Source organism: Geospiza fortis, unplaced genomic scaffold (assembly GCF_000277835.1).
Source record: "Geospiza fortis unplaced genomic scaffold, GeoFor_1.0 scaffold16, whole genome shotgun sequence".
Lineage (NCBI taxonomy): Eukaryota > Metazoa > Chordata > Aves > Passeriformes > Thraupidae > Geospiza > Geospiza fortis.
Genome location: NW_005054302.1, coordinates 8,154,064 through 8,171,230, shown reverse-complemented (window position 1 = coordinate 8,171,230; position 17,167 = coordinate 8,154,064). Strand labels below are relative to the sequence as shown.

The 17,167-nt window shown below is 34.8% G+C and overlaps 1 protein-coding gene across 1 annotated transcript in view; it reads left to right on the top strand.

The window, feature by feature from the left end:
* Positions 1-17,167, top strand: part of CNTN5 (contactin 5) — a 603,295-nt gene that overhangs the window by 354,964 nt on the left and 231,164 nt on the right. The window contains exon 5 of the mRNA XM_031066019.1: positions 15,018-15,236. Within this exon, the coding sequence (XP_030921879.1) occupies positions 15,018-15,236 (219 nt within the window). The remainder of the gene's footprint in view (positions 1-15,017; positions 15,237-17,167) is intronic.

Below are 17,167 nucleotides of genomic sequence, written 5' to 3'. Positions count from 1 at the left end.
GTGCTCAAAAATACACATAACTAATCTTTCAGTGGGGGTTTTTTTTTGTTTGTTTATTTTGAAGGTAGTTGATTACAAAACACCAGAGACAAGTGTAACTACGATTGATGCCTCAGCTTTTAACTTTATATTTTTCAGATTCTGTACTGCTTTAGTATGGAGTTCTGAGCTTCATATTAGGGGATAGTAAGGTCTCTTCACAGAGTCGGTAGACGAAACGATTCCTTCTCTAGGCGGGGACCAAGGACAAATGATGCAAATTTCAGGCCCAAGAGCATAACAATGGTGGACTGAAGAGAGAAAAATAAGAAAGATAGGACTTCACGGGCTAAAATTATCATTGGACAATTAGCTCCAATATTCTAATGGACCAGAATTTACAGAAGTGTGAGACCTCGTGACCAGTCATCCATTTTGTGACCATTTTGGGTTCATCTTGGGTCTAGCCCTACCTGGGCTCTTGTACTGCCCAAGATGTATCCACTGAAGCCTTTTAATAAATACCTATTTTATTCTTTAGTTCCATCTAGTCTCTGTTCTAGGTCAGCCTTCACAAGGCATTAAGATGTGAAAATTGCATTGTATGGGCACATGGAATAATGTAGCAGCGTGTGGCTAAAATGACGGGATCATATCTTAAAATCAGATTACAGCCTCCTCAGAACAGGAAAGCTCCACAGAATAATAAGTTTTGTTTAACTGGGAAATATACTGTTGTCTGAGACATTGAGCAAAATATTGTTTTATAAAGTGGGCTGATGAAGAAAAAGTGCAAAAAACTCTTCATAAACTGTAGATTTTTGCAGTTACTAGAGGGTGCTTTAGTGGCTTTATGTGGTTAGTAGTTAGGTGTTATAATGTACATGCTCTTACACTGTCATTGTCCCAGAAAACCATATATTTATATTACTTACATATAAGATGGAAATTTAGAATTTAGGATTACTTACAAATAAGATGGAAATTTGGAAAAATATAGTCAGTAGTGTTCTTTATGTCAGATAAATATTTGCTTATTTATATTATATTTTCATTTATTTATGTTGCTAAAATAAAATGCCACCAGTACCTAACTAGAGTTTTCACAATGTTCCTTGAAGGCAGCATGTTTCAAATTTCTTCAGCTTATTTTTATGGGTATGAAAGCTTTCTAGTCCTTGGTAGCTGCAGACTTGTCTTTGCCATGCAGAGAATCTTATGAGCCCATGAGAGTCAGAAACACATTGACATGAATCAGACCCTTGCAAAGCAGTGCCATAACCCTACAGTCTCTTACATGACCTACAGGCAGAATAAAAATTCCTACTTTTGGAAAGCTCTGAAGATGTTTAGAAATCCACAGCATATACACATCATTTCCACCAGGTGGAAGCCACTTCTCCAAAAAGAAGGTAGTGTTTGTGCAAACACTCAATTGGTACTCATTGGATGTGGATTTAATATACTCCACCGCCCTCTATAAAATCCTGCACCATGGATTTTTGTATTAACATATACAGTAGTTATTTGAGATTTGATTACTTGGATCTTTTCATCAAGTATATGTCTCAGTGTAGTAAATGTTTTTATAGGTTCTCATTTGGGAAAAAATAGATTTAAGCATTTCTTAAAAATTTTATTATTAAGATGAGGTACCTGACTCTGTCTGTGAAAAACAATCTGAGATGAAATCCAAGTTGTAAGTTCACAATGGTAATATTCAGACACTTAGTGTTTAAAATGTATATTGAGTATTTGTTTACCAGATTCAGTTTATGCTTTTCCAGAGTTTGAACCTCAATCTTCCCAATCACAGAGGAGCTTCCTAAACACCAATAAGTGGACTCACTCAGGAGTACAGAGGTTCCCATTACTTCTTCCACCTCTGTAAATAACAAAATATTAATTGGAGCAGGATCTTTAACCTATAATTTTCATAGCACAAGGGAATGCTCTCTGGGCTGAATTCTAGAATTAGTTTTTATTTTATGTTTAGTAAAGATTTATCTGAAAATTAAAAAGAACAGGGGCATGAACAGGTATCTCTCATATATTATGTGAATGCCAGATATAGCTAAGCTTCTGGGTATTCTAGGATGCTTTTCACTCCAATTGTATCAGTATTCAAGAAGTTATTTCAGAAAAAAATTTCCCAATTGATACATCAATGTATTTTTTTCACTTTGGTAAATAGGTCTCCTAATTAAGCAGTACTTAAAAGAAAATTATTTAAAAACTCCAGAATAAACAGGTGAACTGTGGGTGGAAAGCTGAACAGTATGACAAAAAAGGAGACTCTTTTTCTTCTAGATGGCAACTGTTATGTTCTTAGGAACATTTTCTGCAGAAAAATTGACCTCAGGTTTTTATGAACAGCTCCTTACATGATGACAGCCCTACCTGCTACAATTCATATACTGTAAGGGAGTTTTCAGATTTATTTACTTCAGACTATTTATTTTTTTATTTTATCTTTTCAAACTTGGACCTTTATTGCCACAGCAAGCTCATAGGCATCCAAAACCTGACTTGCAGGAACAGTCGAGAGGAAATGAAAAATCATGTCCTGTAATCTATTGGGTTGTTACTCTTCATGAGCATTGGTATTATTGGCAAACACACAATTTACTAAATTGTGAGAAATCTGGATTACTATAGAGAGAATTGAAGACCTACAGGATAACTGTAAAAGACAGTCTCTGATTGTATTTGAACAGTGTAAAAAAAAAAAAGATAAAATTATTTCTACTACCCTTTTAGCAGGAAAATCTCTAGCAAAATTAGCACTGATTCTTGGTTCTTCTGGAAGTCTGAGTTAGTTAATCTTGTTGTGTGTGATTCTTCTTTGGCATCTCCCCATCTAACCAGAAATCTTTGAATCTTTGACCATCTTCTCTTTCTAGAATCACAGAATTATTTTTGTTGAGAAGCACTTTTAAAGATCATCTAGTTCCAATGCTCCTGCCTCAGGGTTTTTCTAGTAGTGATTTGGTCTGGAAAAAGGAGATAGCAAAGAAGTAGTAAGAAGAACAGAGTGGGGTTTTGTAAGCTCTACCAAAGTAAGTTCCCAGTAAAGGTCATTGTTGGGCATTTCTGCTCTCAATCAACGCTGTAGCCATGCTGGATGTAAGCTCAGCTGTCTCAGTCTCATTGTAACAATAACCTGGTACAGAAATCTTTGCAAAGAAATTTTTTGAAGAAAAACTGGTGGGAAATCTTACTACAAATATAGCGATGTATACAAGCAAGAGACCTTTCTTTTCTTCTGCAATGTCTATATGGAAACATTGGTGTTGTCTTCCAAAGAGACAGAGATTTCTGTTTTGGGACCTTTGAACATTTACACAGCCCATAGGTAAATTTCAGAATTGTCACCATTGCCTTGTGTATTCAGATTTCAAAATTTTGCAAGCTCCCTTAGAAAAAGGTTTTCATTCAAAGGTCAAGCAATGATTTAAATTACTAAGCACAAGAGAGCTGGCGTTATTTTTTTAGTCTGAGCCATATATTTTTAGAGGTTAAAGTAATAGCAGCAGCTGATATTTATTTTTTGCTGTGTTAGTGAGTGCTCATCAATAACCTAATGGCCATATCTGATTCTACAAAAAAAAGCAGGTGTTTTTGCCAAGTACAATACAGTATATCTGCTGGTGTAGAATTTTGATACTTTTTAGAATTATTTGCTCGCCTGTATGCATGGTCAGGGTGCAATCTTGTCCATATAATCATTTATTAACTCTAGGGATACTACACTGGTGACTGTGTATTTTGTTTCTGTTTCTGTTGTTGCCAGTTATAGGACAGTTACAAATGTATCGAGACAGATTTTAATCTTTATTGCAACTCTCATCAATATACTGTGATTCTTTTAACTTCTCTGCTTTCACTATATCAGATTTTCTGATTCTCTTCATGTGTTCAATATTCCCTTCTGCTCTACTCTGTTGGCAGGAATAAAGTGAATTTTGTGAATTGCAGAGGGGAGAGACACAACTGAGCCACTTTCATTTTCCTCTTAAGTCTATGTATCTTCCATAACCTAAAATTTGACAGTTTCTCTCCTCTACTTATTTATTCTCTTTCTTTTCTTGGTTCCAATGCTGTTTGTTGTCAGTCATCTATGGGGAACGTGAGAGGATAAAAAAAATAAAAGTAATATTGAAGTTTAAAATCCTGCAGAGATTTGCCTTCATATATGATTCCACTGGCTAATAATGAGCATAAGTGTAAGACACTCTCCCATTTTAAAAAGTTGTATTTTCAAGTCTCCGAACTTAGGCAGAGTGAACAAGAACTTTCAGTTTCAGAGGGCCTCCTTGCTTCTTCCTTTGAAGAAATAATGGAGATTGAAACAGTTGGATAAATGCAAATCTTGTTAAACAGCACAAGAAATGAATGAACTTCTTTAATTCTGCTGCCCACAGGATCAGACCATTATGTTTATTCCTGCTAACTTTCTGCATCCCAGAAGTTCCCTGGCAGAAGACAAAGGATGGAGGATGAAGAAATCCAGCATCCGTTGTTCTTAAATGACACTTGAAAGAAACAGTCCTTCCCTGCTGCCACCTACCAAGGCTTTCAGAAATTCAATTTGCATTCTATGTTGACAGTTTAAAAGCACAGGCATAGTAATATCTGACCCACACAGATTCCATAGAGCAGCAAGGATAAGAGCTTTTGCTTTCTTTGAGAGAACTTTTCAAAGGTGTTAAATTGTAAGAAAGGAAGCAAAATGGTTCAGGCTTGGGAAAATTAGAGAGCCAGTTGCATGCTCTAAAATTTTTCTCTTTAAGTTCCCTCCCTCTAGAGGAAATTACAAAAATGTAAACAAATGAATAATAAAATATCTTTTTTTTTTTTTTGTCCTCGTGGAAGGCCTTAGGGAGATAATACTTAGGACCTAGTTCTACTCATTTATACACAAAGGATTTAAAATTAATTAAAAAGACATGAGGAAAAATATATATTTGAATCCTTCCAGATGTGTCTTTATGATATTTTCCTGTAGAACAAGAGGGCCAGCAGCTCAAACAGAGTTTAAGAATCAAATATTAAAACAGTAACTGTCAAAAATGCAAACCTTTTTCACACAATAATAAAATTTTAAAAGTATGTCTAGGAACTGTCTGTATTTCTGATGCAAGCCAATTTAGTAATTTAAAACATTGTTTGACCATTGAGTGAAGACCTTTTTCAAAGGGAGTTTGCAAAATTTTTAGATCTGAATACACAAGGCGATGGTGACAATTCTGAAATTTACCTGTTGGCTGGGTAAATGTTCAAAGGTCCCAAAACAGAAATCTCTGTCTGCTTAGCAGAAAACACAAATTCTAAAAATTACCCACATGTAAGAAGCACATACTAGAAATATAGGTTTTCCTTGCTAAAACTGGGAGACCAAAGTGTCAGAATTATGCCATAGGTGACCCGTGTGTACACTGTGGTGGCGGCTCTATTGTCACAGATCTGTGAACTCCAGTCTGAAAACAAATAAAAGAGCATTACATGAAGCTGACTTTCTTGAGTAATTAGGTCCACAAATTCGACCTGCTTTAGAGACAAATAGAGATTGGAACTAAGCTAAGAAAAATTTTATTATGTTATTGCACAGTTGAATTTCCCTTATGCTTCATTAGAAGTTATTGTACCTTTCTCCCCTCAAGCTACTTTGCATCAAAACTGGGTAGAAATACTTTGGCTCTAGAAATCATGTGTCTGGAAATGTGTCCCAAAATATGCCCTCCCTACTTGTGACTGATCGGTCTTGTCTGACTCTGTGCTACACTAGCTGAAACCTCTCAGAATAACAGTTCTCTAAACTTAATTATTTCAAAGTAAGAGAAATTTCAGGTAAGCGGAGATTTTTCTCTGTGATGATTGACATTCATTGTCGTTTAGGTATGCAAAACCATAGATGGGAACATAAAACCCTCAGAATGCAAATTCCCTTGAAATGACAAGGCTTACTGATTCACTATCTTTTCTTTATAGAGAGGATTTTGAAATGAATGCTATAAACTCAGGCTTCAAAACAGGCACACTAACTGTGTTTACAGTAAAGTTCTATATACCAAATAGATGACTGACAATAAATCTTTCTGTTCAGTGTTATTCATACTTAAAAATTTACTTATATGACAGCAGTAAATTTGGTTGTAGTGGAAAGGACTATTATAAATTCTCTTTGAAAGATATCTACATTTTAGTCAAACTTGATTGATTTCAAAATTTTCTTTATTAAAAAATTCCAGCTATATTCCACGTCTATATATTTGAGACTACTTTTGAAATGGAAATCAGCTATAAATCCAAAACAATTCAAGACATGACAAGTCTTTTCTTACTGTTTCCTGTAAGTCCTTGACCAAATAATGCTACTTTGAAATGTAATTCTGATTGCTTTAGAAAAGTCCTCTGTGTTGACTTCTAAAATCAACTATGCTGATTTTTTTCTGCTGTATTTTGCATTTTCATTGCTTGTTCACTTGATGTACATATAGAGGCCAAGTGTGTCTGTCTTGCTTTTTCAGTGCTGGCCCAACTGCAGTAAAATTGCATCTGCTACAGTGCCAATGCTTACAGATTATTTGTTATTCACATAGCTTTTTCTAATACATTTATAGTTTTTATTAAAATTCTGCATAAAAATTTATAATGATTTCGTTTGCTGGGTTAATTTTATTTTTAGACCTTTTGTTGCTGTCAGTAATAAGAAAACATGCTTTTGTTCTAATTTCATAAATATCTTATCATGTATTTCTTCTTTTTAATTCCTAATTGTAATTCTTCAGGATGACTTTATTGAAACACGAGGCAAAGAACTCATGATAATTTCTTTGAAGCTGTAACAAGTCATTGACTAGTCTAAAAAGATGTGTGTGGCTGCCCACTGCTGGATGGAATGATGTTACAGGGTATTTCCTTGGGCTCCATTATGATATTGTCCTATCATTTTGAATGTGGCTCTTCATTTAAGAATGCAGACCTCCATTCTCCTTTAAACACCCTGTAGAATAAATTTGTGAGGTTTCTCTGTAATGCTGAGATGTTTTGCTTGTATGTGTAATATGTAAAGCAGTTACAATCTGCCTACTTTTTACATGTAACACATAATAATTTCCCTCTTTTATGTTAAGCATTATTCTTAGCCACTGGAAATTTATGTAATACCTTGTCTAGTTTGCTCAAATAGGCTAAGCTTTTTTATAATATGTATATATAAGAACAATAACTGCAAATTACCATAAACATATATGGCATTTATATGTTATGGATGTTTTTGACACCTCTAAAATAGATCCTTAAATTTTCTAAAAGTTATTGAAAAAACAACATTATTCCAAATAGCCTCACATCCCTAAGACCTGTTGCTGAACTTGAAAATTAAAGTCTTCATTTTTAAACTTTAGGAAACAACCAGCTAGCTAATTATTAAAGTACACTTATCACTTTTTCTGTGTGACAAAACAGTTGCATTTGGAAATTATATTAATGCTCCTATTGCTATCTTGAAATATTTCACCCTTTGTTGGAGATCGCTTGTACAGCCTCTCTTTTTCTCATTGTAAAGGACCTTAGGAACAGCTGAAATCTGTGTCCTTCAAGGAGCTGCTAGTCTGTCTCAGTGCCTGCATCCTTTTGATGTCTTTCCTTTGAATTTGCAAACACTTCGCTGAGGGGCCAGGGTCACCACCAGAACAGACTTGCAGTTGGAAATGTACACAAGCAGGCACCAGGTCCAGTGGTTAAGACTAACCAGTATGAATAAAGAAGAATGAAGAATCATATGAGGAGACTGTGGGATGTTCATAGCATGCAGATGTGCCCGTGTTACAGATTTACCCTGTGAGAATACAAATGCCTGCACAGTGCACTCTATTTCATTGCAAATCCTGGAGTTTTTGATGCTTTGAAGGGTTTATGTCTTTCATCTCTATTTCATCTCTATTCATCTCAGACAAAAAAATGAGACACGTTTTGGCATGTACATTTGCATGGCACTGCTGTGTCCATGCAGGAGGATGGTGGAACTATGTCCATCATAACAGGGTGAGGATTTTTTAGATTTTTGTTTTCTTAATTATTTTTTAAAACAGTTCAGAAGTGACATAAAACACTACCTCCTTAAGAATCAGTAGATCTAGGTGTCACTTTAAATATTAAAAAATACTTTAAAAGTGTTTTGCAAGACTATTTGTCCAGAGCATGAGAATGAATTTCACTCTATGTGTGTAAGAGTTGTTTAATTGCTAGCAATAGCTGTTTACACTGACAGTACATCCAGTGATTAATTCACAGGATTCCTAAGGGAAGACTGAGCCACAAAAAGGTCTCAAAGATGCAAGCCAGGGTAAAGAGTGTGTTGTAAAATATTTAGCAAACATTAAAGCAAACCACAAAGAACTACAGGAGGAGCCAAGGGTAGGGAAGAATATATTATCTGCCTCAAAAAAAAGAGCTTTTAACCTGGAGATAGATTTTTTAAAGGGGATTAAAGACTGTGTTTCCAATGGACACACAAACACACCAAATTGGGATAATATGTAAGGATGTGTATCACAGGGAAAAGAAAAACTTGCATTACATTGTTTCCTTTTTAATTGATTGCTTAATTGATTATTAGGAATTTGACTGCTTGATGAAATTACATTGTTTCCTTTTTAATTGATTGATTGCTTAATTGAGTATTAGGATTTTGACTGCTTGATGATGGTATTAATAAATCAGACAAATTATTTTATATTTACATTTTGTATTAAAATAGTCAGTTACAAATTTCTTCTTTGCTGTGGATTGATCTATTATTTTTCCCCCTAACATTGATATGCATATCATTGCAGGAAGGGAGATAAATAAGGATTTCTCTCCATCTAATTAGTTTAATTGATTTGTGCTGAAATAGTTGACCTTTAGCACTAGGTTCTCCCTTCACATTCAAAATTGACAGCTCACTCTGATGATCATCAGCCATGGGGAAAATAAGTTAAGATTTCAATTAAAAGCATGCAGTGTAGGCTAATCTATGGATCTCACATTAGTAATGCTCCGTGCTTCCCTGCTAGAGAGTATGTATCATATTTGGGCTGAAATATATCATATGGAAAGCACCTGAAGAGGTACTACAGTGAAGTATATCTTAAAATTGACAAACCAAACCTATATAAGTGTCTTAAAGCACATATTCATACATGTCAACAAATTACATCTAGTCAATAGCACCCCTCTTTCATGTCAAAGATCACAAGGTATTTAAAATAAGCTAATTCTTACATTGTATTTCTTGGGTCCCCTCAGCTGTCTTCACTGTTTGCTTTAAGTCTTATTTTTCAGGAAAAACTGACCTAAAACTCTTTTTTATTAGACAAACAGGCAGAAACAATCCACACGGGGGTAAAGTGTCATACCCACCTGTGGTCTTTAAGAGTGCAAAAACCAGAAATAATAAAAGTTGAACTAGATGGAATACACTAAATATTTTTGGAGTAAAATTTTTCTTCAATAATATCATTAGAAGAGTCTTCAAAATGTTTTATATTTTTTACTTCTAAAAAGCACTTTTCATTAGATGACTTCAGTGAATTTCAAAAAAAGGTGCAAAACTCACTGAACATAACAACTGTGTTTGAAGCCTATGCTATGGCAGAAACACACCCTAGCTCATTTTATTTAGTATATTACATTAGCGTGCTTTAAATGAGACAAAATTAAGTGTTTCAATAGAAAAAAATATGACAATAAACTCAAAGCAATTTTCTCAGTTCTAAACCACTTTACTTTGGACAAATGCTGTTCCATGATTGGAACATATTATTACTTTTGTTATTTGTACTACTGCAGTTGGAAGCATTCTCTAGCAGAAGGTGTTCAGTATTAAAGTACATTTTGTTTGCTCTGGTGTATGTCATATGTTGGATGCAAAGTGGGAATAATTGGGCATATATTGAGTAATCTATTTGCTGAATTATGAGGATGAAGTGGAAGTAAGATGAAAAATAGATTGTTTTTCGAGTAGGAAAGGAAGCAATGACTAACTCTACAAAAGCATCTTTATATTATTCAAAATAATTCCTCATAAAAATTCATGACATTTAAATTAGCTCTAACAGTATAATATTCCAATGATGTTGATTCAATTGCTAATAGCCGCTGGAAATATTCGTTACCATCTCTGAGTCAATGTTTTAAGTCTTCAAATCATTTCCTCTTTGTTGTTTCAAAGGAAAATAAAATATATCCCTAATTATTTTTCCCATGTCTGTCTACAATATCCTATGTTCTTAAATTCGATGCCTTGTATGACCAGATTTCTAAGAAAAAGACAAATTCTATAAAGTGAGAGGCTATTGCAGGTTTTCAAGTTAAATTATCATGCATCTTCATTGAATAGAGGACTACTGAAAAGCTCAACAGAAAAATTTTTGGATTGAAGGCTTATTTATTTTTGTGAAAGTCCTGGCAAAAATATATTTTTCCCCGAAGAAAGACCACCTTGCATACATAACTTTTCTCCCTTTCTCATGCTATCATATCTGTGGTGAAAAGGGCTGATGAGGATCACCAACATATTTTCCTTGAGAACTTCCAGCTTCTAAGTCGTTCCCCACTGCTTCTTTGGAAAACAATTCAAATTTCTTGATTTTTCACTCCTTTGCAGAAGAACCAAATATTTTGAGCAGAAAAGACACAAATGAATCTTGACTGATTTATGATGAGAGAACTGGAGAAAAGGAGGCTCTGGGTGTACCTTATCACTCTCCGCAACTATCTGAAAGGAGGTTGCAACAAAATCAGGGTCAGCCACGTCTCCCAGGCAACTAGTGACAGGACAAGAGGACATAACCAGAAGCTGCGTCAGAGAGTGTTCATACTGGACATCACAAAGAATTTCTTTGCTGGAAAGGTGCTTAAGCATTGGCATGCATTGCCCAAGGAGGCAGTGGAATCACTGTCCCTGGAGGTGTTCAAGAAATGACTAGATACAGGCCTTAGTGCAATGGTCTAGTTGTTCTGTGATAGGTCAAATGTTGGACTCAGTGGTCTTGGAGGTCTTTTCCAACATTTATGAGTCTCTAATTCTATGACTAAGACAACTGAGATATGAAAAAATTGAAATTTTGACATCTTAGCTATTCATTTTGCTTTCCTTTACATTCTGTGACAAGAAGTAGCCATTTATTGAGACTGCCAAGAAGTAGCCATTTATTGAGACTGCCTACCATATCACACGCCATTTTCCTCCTCCTTTCTACTGCTTGTAAAGTGAGCCCAGCCCCACTACCTTACGTGCTGACATCCAGAATCCAACATTCAAAATGAGGTCTCCAGTGTAGGTTTCCATCTCATGGTTTGTTTGATTTTGTTGATTTTGACAATGCAATGTCAATAGACAATGTCAATAGAAAATGCAATGATATTGCATTGTCTTTTGCTTTCAGTGATAAGTGGGATAGAGTAGCAACTTTAGAATAAAATCTCTCTCAGATAAACTAAACCACCACAGTAGGAAATACACAGAGGAGGATCAGATGAACTAACAAGTTCTTGAGAAATCTACTGGCTTCCACTTAGTTCTGGGGGATTTTTTTGTGTGTGTGTTTGGTTTGTTGGCTTTTGGTTGAAGTTTTTTTGTGTATGTTTTTTTTGGTTTTGGTGTTTTGCTGGGTCTGCTTTGGGTCCTTTTTTGTTATAGTGATTACAGTTTCATCAGAAAAATATTATTTATTCACATTTTGCTGTGTTTTAATAGTGATCCCAGTTCTCATAGGAGATGTCCTGGATGGACACCTTATCAGCAACAGATTTCTGCTATTTTTGCGTCTCTCTCCCAAGTTATTGCCAAGCTACATGTCATTGAGCAGTCTAAGAGGAAACCAATGTGCATGCACAGACCAGAGCAGAAAGTATATGTCTGTTTAAAAACATGAGGAGCAACACTGATACAATCCACTGTACAGAATGAATGCACATATTTCCATAAGCTTAGAAGACTGAAAACTTCCACTGAAACCATGTAATTAAAAGTTGCAATGAGAAAAATGGGTTATCATTCTTAGTGACATTTGATTAAACATGCTAGCTCACAAAAATACACAAATGAAGGTCACATTTGCAAGTATTATAAGACAGTCTACATTTTAATTAGATAGTTGAGAAATGTCAATGAGTTAGTAACTGACCAGGAGTCACTTATAGAAAAAAAGTAAAAAGGAAAACAAAGCATCACACCAAATTCAGAATCCTTTACTCTCTATAAAGTTCAAACATTACAAAGACAGTTTTCAAAGAAATTTTGGGGTTGATTCAATGAATTTTCCTTGTAACTTTTCTCTCTTTAAAGAAAGAATTGCATTTTGGTCAAATTACTGTGTACCATTATTTGAACTTTATTGAACTATGCTTTGCCTTTAAAAACCAGCTATAAAACATAACAGGGTAGTATTTGTGCTTCATACTTGCACCTATGGACTGTACGCAAGGAACTTGTGTAAATATTTGCTTTCTTGTGATCCCCTTTCCCGCAGAGTAAACTTTGTTCTTCCACAACAGCATACACAAAATAAAGTTGAATTTAATCTGACATAGATATTACAGGAATAAAATTCTTTCAAATTATCTTAAAATTCATATTTTTGGTTTTTTCTAAGACCAAAAAAAATCCCTCGGTAATCCATGGAAGACAGGCTCTCTATTACCTATGGCACTGTTGTTTTCCTTCTTGTCTTGATTCTGATCAATCTGACTGAAGAGCAGCATGTGCTGGAAATAATAAGACATGAATTAATTATTTATTGATACAGATTCCTTAAAAAATTACCAAAACTATATCAGTTTGCTGTTGGAAATCCATTAAGAAAATTAAAAAGAAATAATCTATCTTAAAAGTGTCATACCACTGTTAAAATTACTATAAATCTGATTGTTCTAGCTCAAAGAAATATGAAGGCTAACCCAAATCACTGATTTTATTGTGGCTGGTTTCTAGTTGCTTTATATCCTTACCATTTAGGCCTACATCTTCCTTATCCGTGCCATGCAGCTGAAGGAATTTTTGGATGTTTCATCCCAAATACTTAACTTATTTCTCAGAATGAGACTAGGGAAAACATAATTTCATAGTGAAGCTCAAGTACAGCAGCATTTTGAGAGCTACCTATAGTAGTTTTGATGAAATTTCTCAAGGATTTTTAGGGTAGACTGGTAAAGTAAAAAAGCACATAAGAGAATAATATCTATTCTCCAGCAGTTTAACTACTATGTACTTAAATAATGGAATATATAAATTTATACTCCCAAATCTCAGAAGTCTAATCCAAACCAAATTAAAGGAATAATTTTACTGTAAATAGTACTCCAATAAAAATATATTCTAATTAAGACACTGTGACTAGGTAGTTCAGAAATCTAAATCTCTGAAGGTGAATGCTCAACTTAGGAAGTAAGTTTTGTTTCCAGGCAAGTGTGTTTTCTGCTGTAGTTGTCAGTAACGATCACAGGCTACAGACTTTCAGTAAACAAAACAAGAAATATTTCCTCATGTATAATTTATTAACCATTTCCAGTTATGTTTTACAAGGGAAACTTTACTCAGATACAGCATCCCCGTGAGCATGACAGAGCAACTGGAGTCAGGGTGAAATTTCACACTGATCGTTAATCCCAGCCAAACATAGCAATTATACCATAGAAGGTCAGAAAACAGATTATGTAACACTATCATTACTGCAGGACCTTTTCACCATGTCACATGACTTTTGTATCCTTTCCTCCTCTTTCTTCCCATTGTACTTTGCATTCATACCATCTGAGATCTTGTAGATTATTTTTTTCTTTCAAACCCTGAGACTACCACTGCAGAAGTAGTGTTCCCCACTCTGCTTGATAACAAAGAATTATAGAATCATCTCCTATTTTTAAGCAGAAAAAGAACTGCAGTCTTCTTAACTTGATGAGGCAGCACAGAACAACTTCATTTCACAAAACTGACTACATATTTCAGCAAAAAGAAGTTGTCAGGACTATTTAAGTGTTGTTGAATCCTATTTACTAGAGTGGCTTTTTGTGTTACATACACAAACAAGAAGGAGAGTCACAACCTAAAAATGGCAGATGTTACATACTATGCCAATGTGAAAAGGATGTCTGGTTTTTAAATATTTATCACCAGCAGAGATGACAGAACAGTGATCTTTTTTTCTTCATGGCACTTTCAATTGTTCTCGAAAAGATCTGTTCCTTCATAGGCACTGGATATGCAGTCTGGATCCCTTTGCTCATCTCTGAATATATTTTTGAATGTTCTTCTAACCTCCTTAATATTGTTGCATACTTCTGCCTGCTTTGTTCCTGCAGGTCCTGAGTTATAGTTTTTAATCTATTGTAACGTAGTTTATTTTCTTTATATTTGATGTCATAAAGGGACCGAAAACTTGGGCACTATTCTTATTTGTAAGAATAAGAAATTTTAAATAGAGTCAGAAAAGGCAAAAAAAATAAAGGGAAGTTGAAGAGACAGCAGAGGAGGTGACTTTGGCATGTGTATGTTTTTGGGAAAAGCATTTGTGCATACAGGTACTCTTGGCCTGTTTAGCTAGCCTGCTTGATTTGCAGAGTAGTGTTGGATTGAGAAGCACATTTATTTTCAGTTAGTGTTTCTGCATTGCACATACAAAGGGAAGGAAGGCTGTGAAGGAAAGATGGTGGCCTGGCAGACACTTTTCCGCTATGAGATAGAAATATAGGATCATGTAAATAGAATTAAAAACATTGAAAACTCATGTTTCCATAAGCAAGAAATTTAGTGAATACCTGATTTCTCTACTGTGGTGAAGCTGCAGGGAAATTTTCTTAGACCTCCATGCTGCTACCCAATTCTTTTCAGAAGCTGAGTCTCTCATCAAGCCTGGTATGTTTCTGTCACTCCTTTTATAGATAAAACTTTTCTGCTTTTCTACTGCTTAACTAAACATTCTTTTGCAAAGTGATAGACTTAGTCTCTATTCAGTGTTCACATATTGTTGGTTTTTTGGATTTTTTTCCAGATTATTCAGAAGCTGTTCCTGGTGTACCCACATCATATGCTGCTATCCTAAGAATCAAATCAGGTAGTTCATCTTTAGCCTCATTTAATTCAAAGAGCAGACCACGATTAAGCAGTCCTCCATTAGGAAGCGTATCTTCACCAGGCTGGAGAGGAGCCACACAACATTATCACTCCCCAACAAACCTCTACCACTTCTCAGAGACCTTCAAACATGATGGTAAGTGCAGCTTCCCCCTCTAAAACTTGGAAACATTTTTCAAAATCAGTGTATTTTGGTCAGATTATTTCAGTATTTCTCAGACACAATTTTGAATTTCATTAAGTGTCACAAAGAGGTGCTTTCCTTTAGGCTCTTCAGAACAGCCTTAAAGTCACCAGTTAAAATACCCTTTCTTAAAGATTCCTATGCAGAATTGTTTTATGCAGGTGTTGCTACATGAAAATAGCAAACTAGTGATTTGAAACTCCATTATAGCACAATTTCATCTAGTAGTAAAATCCAAGCAAATTTTTCTCCTTGGAATAATTTAATTTAATCATGAATGCCAGTAATATAAATTAAACATGAAGGATAAACCTTATAAAAGTACTTTTTCGCTAAATTATCTCTTCTGTGTAGTCAACTGTGTCATACATGTACTTATGTGCATGCTTGGATAGTTTCTGGTATGATATGACATCATTCACCTCTAAATGCAATAATTCATAGGAACAATACATATTTTCCCATGTTTGGTTACATTTTAAGAAGCCACTTTTCTAATACCATTTCTTTAGTGACAATAATTACCTGAATTGCAGTCAAAAAAAGATAGAGAGCCAGAAAGAAAGAAAGAAAGGAAGGAAGGAGAGGGAGGTGGGGAGGGAGGGAGAGATTAGAGGATACATAAGCATATTATAAGTATAATCCTCATTTACATCTAAGGATGTAAAACAGGAAAGAATTGTGATTAATAGTGTGCAGTTCAATGAAATTCACACAATATCATGAGTGTGATAACAGGTTACTTTTTGACTCAACAAAGTCTTATATTTTTCCCCAGAAAATGTCTTGCATTTATTGAAAATTAATGGTGTATGCAAGTGGTTTGTGTAGAAAAATGGCTAATATACAAGCATAAATATGTTCCCTGAATAAAGTTTGATCTAGAAAAGAAACAATTTGATCCTGTCAGCAGATAAATTCTGTTTGATACCACTTTTGGGATAGGGGCATGTTTCTACATTTGTCCTTTCAGTGTAATATTCATGTAAGCAGTGACTAGAGTGAACTCAGTTTTTCCCCATTCACTAGACAATGATAACTCCTCCCTGACAATCTTTTAAGAACAGGTTAAATTAATGCCAGTTATTAGAACTATAGTCTATTATCCTGATCTTTTACAGCATGAATGTCTAAAGACTGAAGGAGAAAGAAAAAAAATACAGATTATTTGAATAATATAGTGCAAGCTACGACTAGAAATCCTGGACATCTCCAGAAAGCACAGTGAGATCATAGCTCAGGGATGATCATCGTACCATAGATATGATCTGTGATTTAGGTCAGCAATCATGACTCTCCTCAAAACACTGGGGCCACATTGCAGCTCAGCAGTTGAGATTCATCAGTTTCTCAGGAGCAAGTGGAAAACAACTGACTGCAGACAAAATTGTCAAAGGGCCATACCTCATAAGGCCTAATGAACAGAGTATTTGATGAAGAACAGAGGAACACCAGTCTTCTAAAGACTACAGAAAATAGCCCTAGGAGATTTATTTCATCTTGGTATATCCAGCTGTGTAGTCACTTGTAGAAATAGGTAAATCTGAGTCACCTGATGATATTTAAAAGCCCTTGATTAACTGAAGTGCCTGCATAGCACAAGCATAGGTATGAGACAGTATTTAGAAAAGATCAGCGTGTGACCAAGTAGGATAATCTGCATCATATAAGAGGACTTGAACACATCTGTCACGGCAGCTGAATGGAACTTATTTTCTAAACCTCTCTCAGTTCTGTAAATAGCTTGAGCCTGAATAAATATCTTTGATATTTAGAAACTGAGAATTTTATATAGAATATTATGAGAATAAGTGACTATTTCAACTATCTGTCATTACACTTGTATTTCTAAATTTCTTGATTTTGATTTAGTCTAAAGGTAT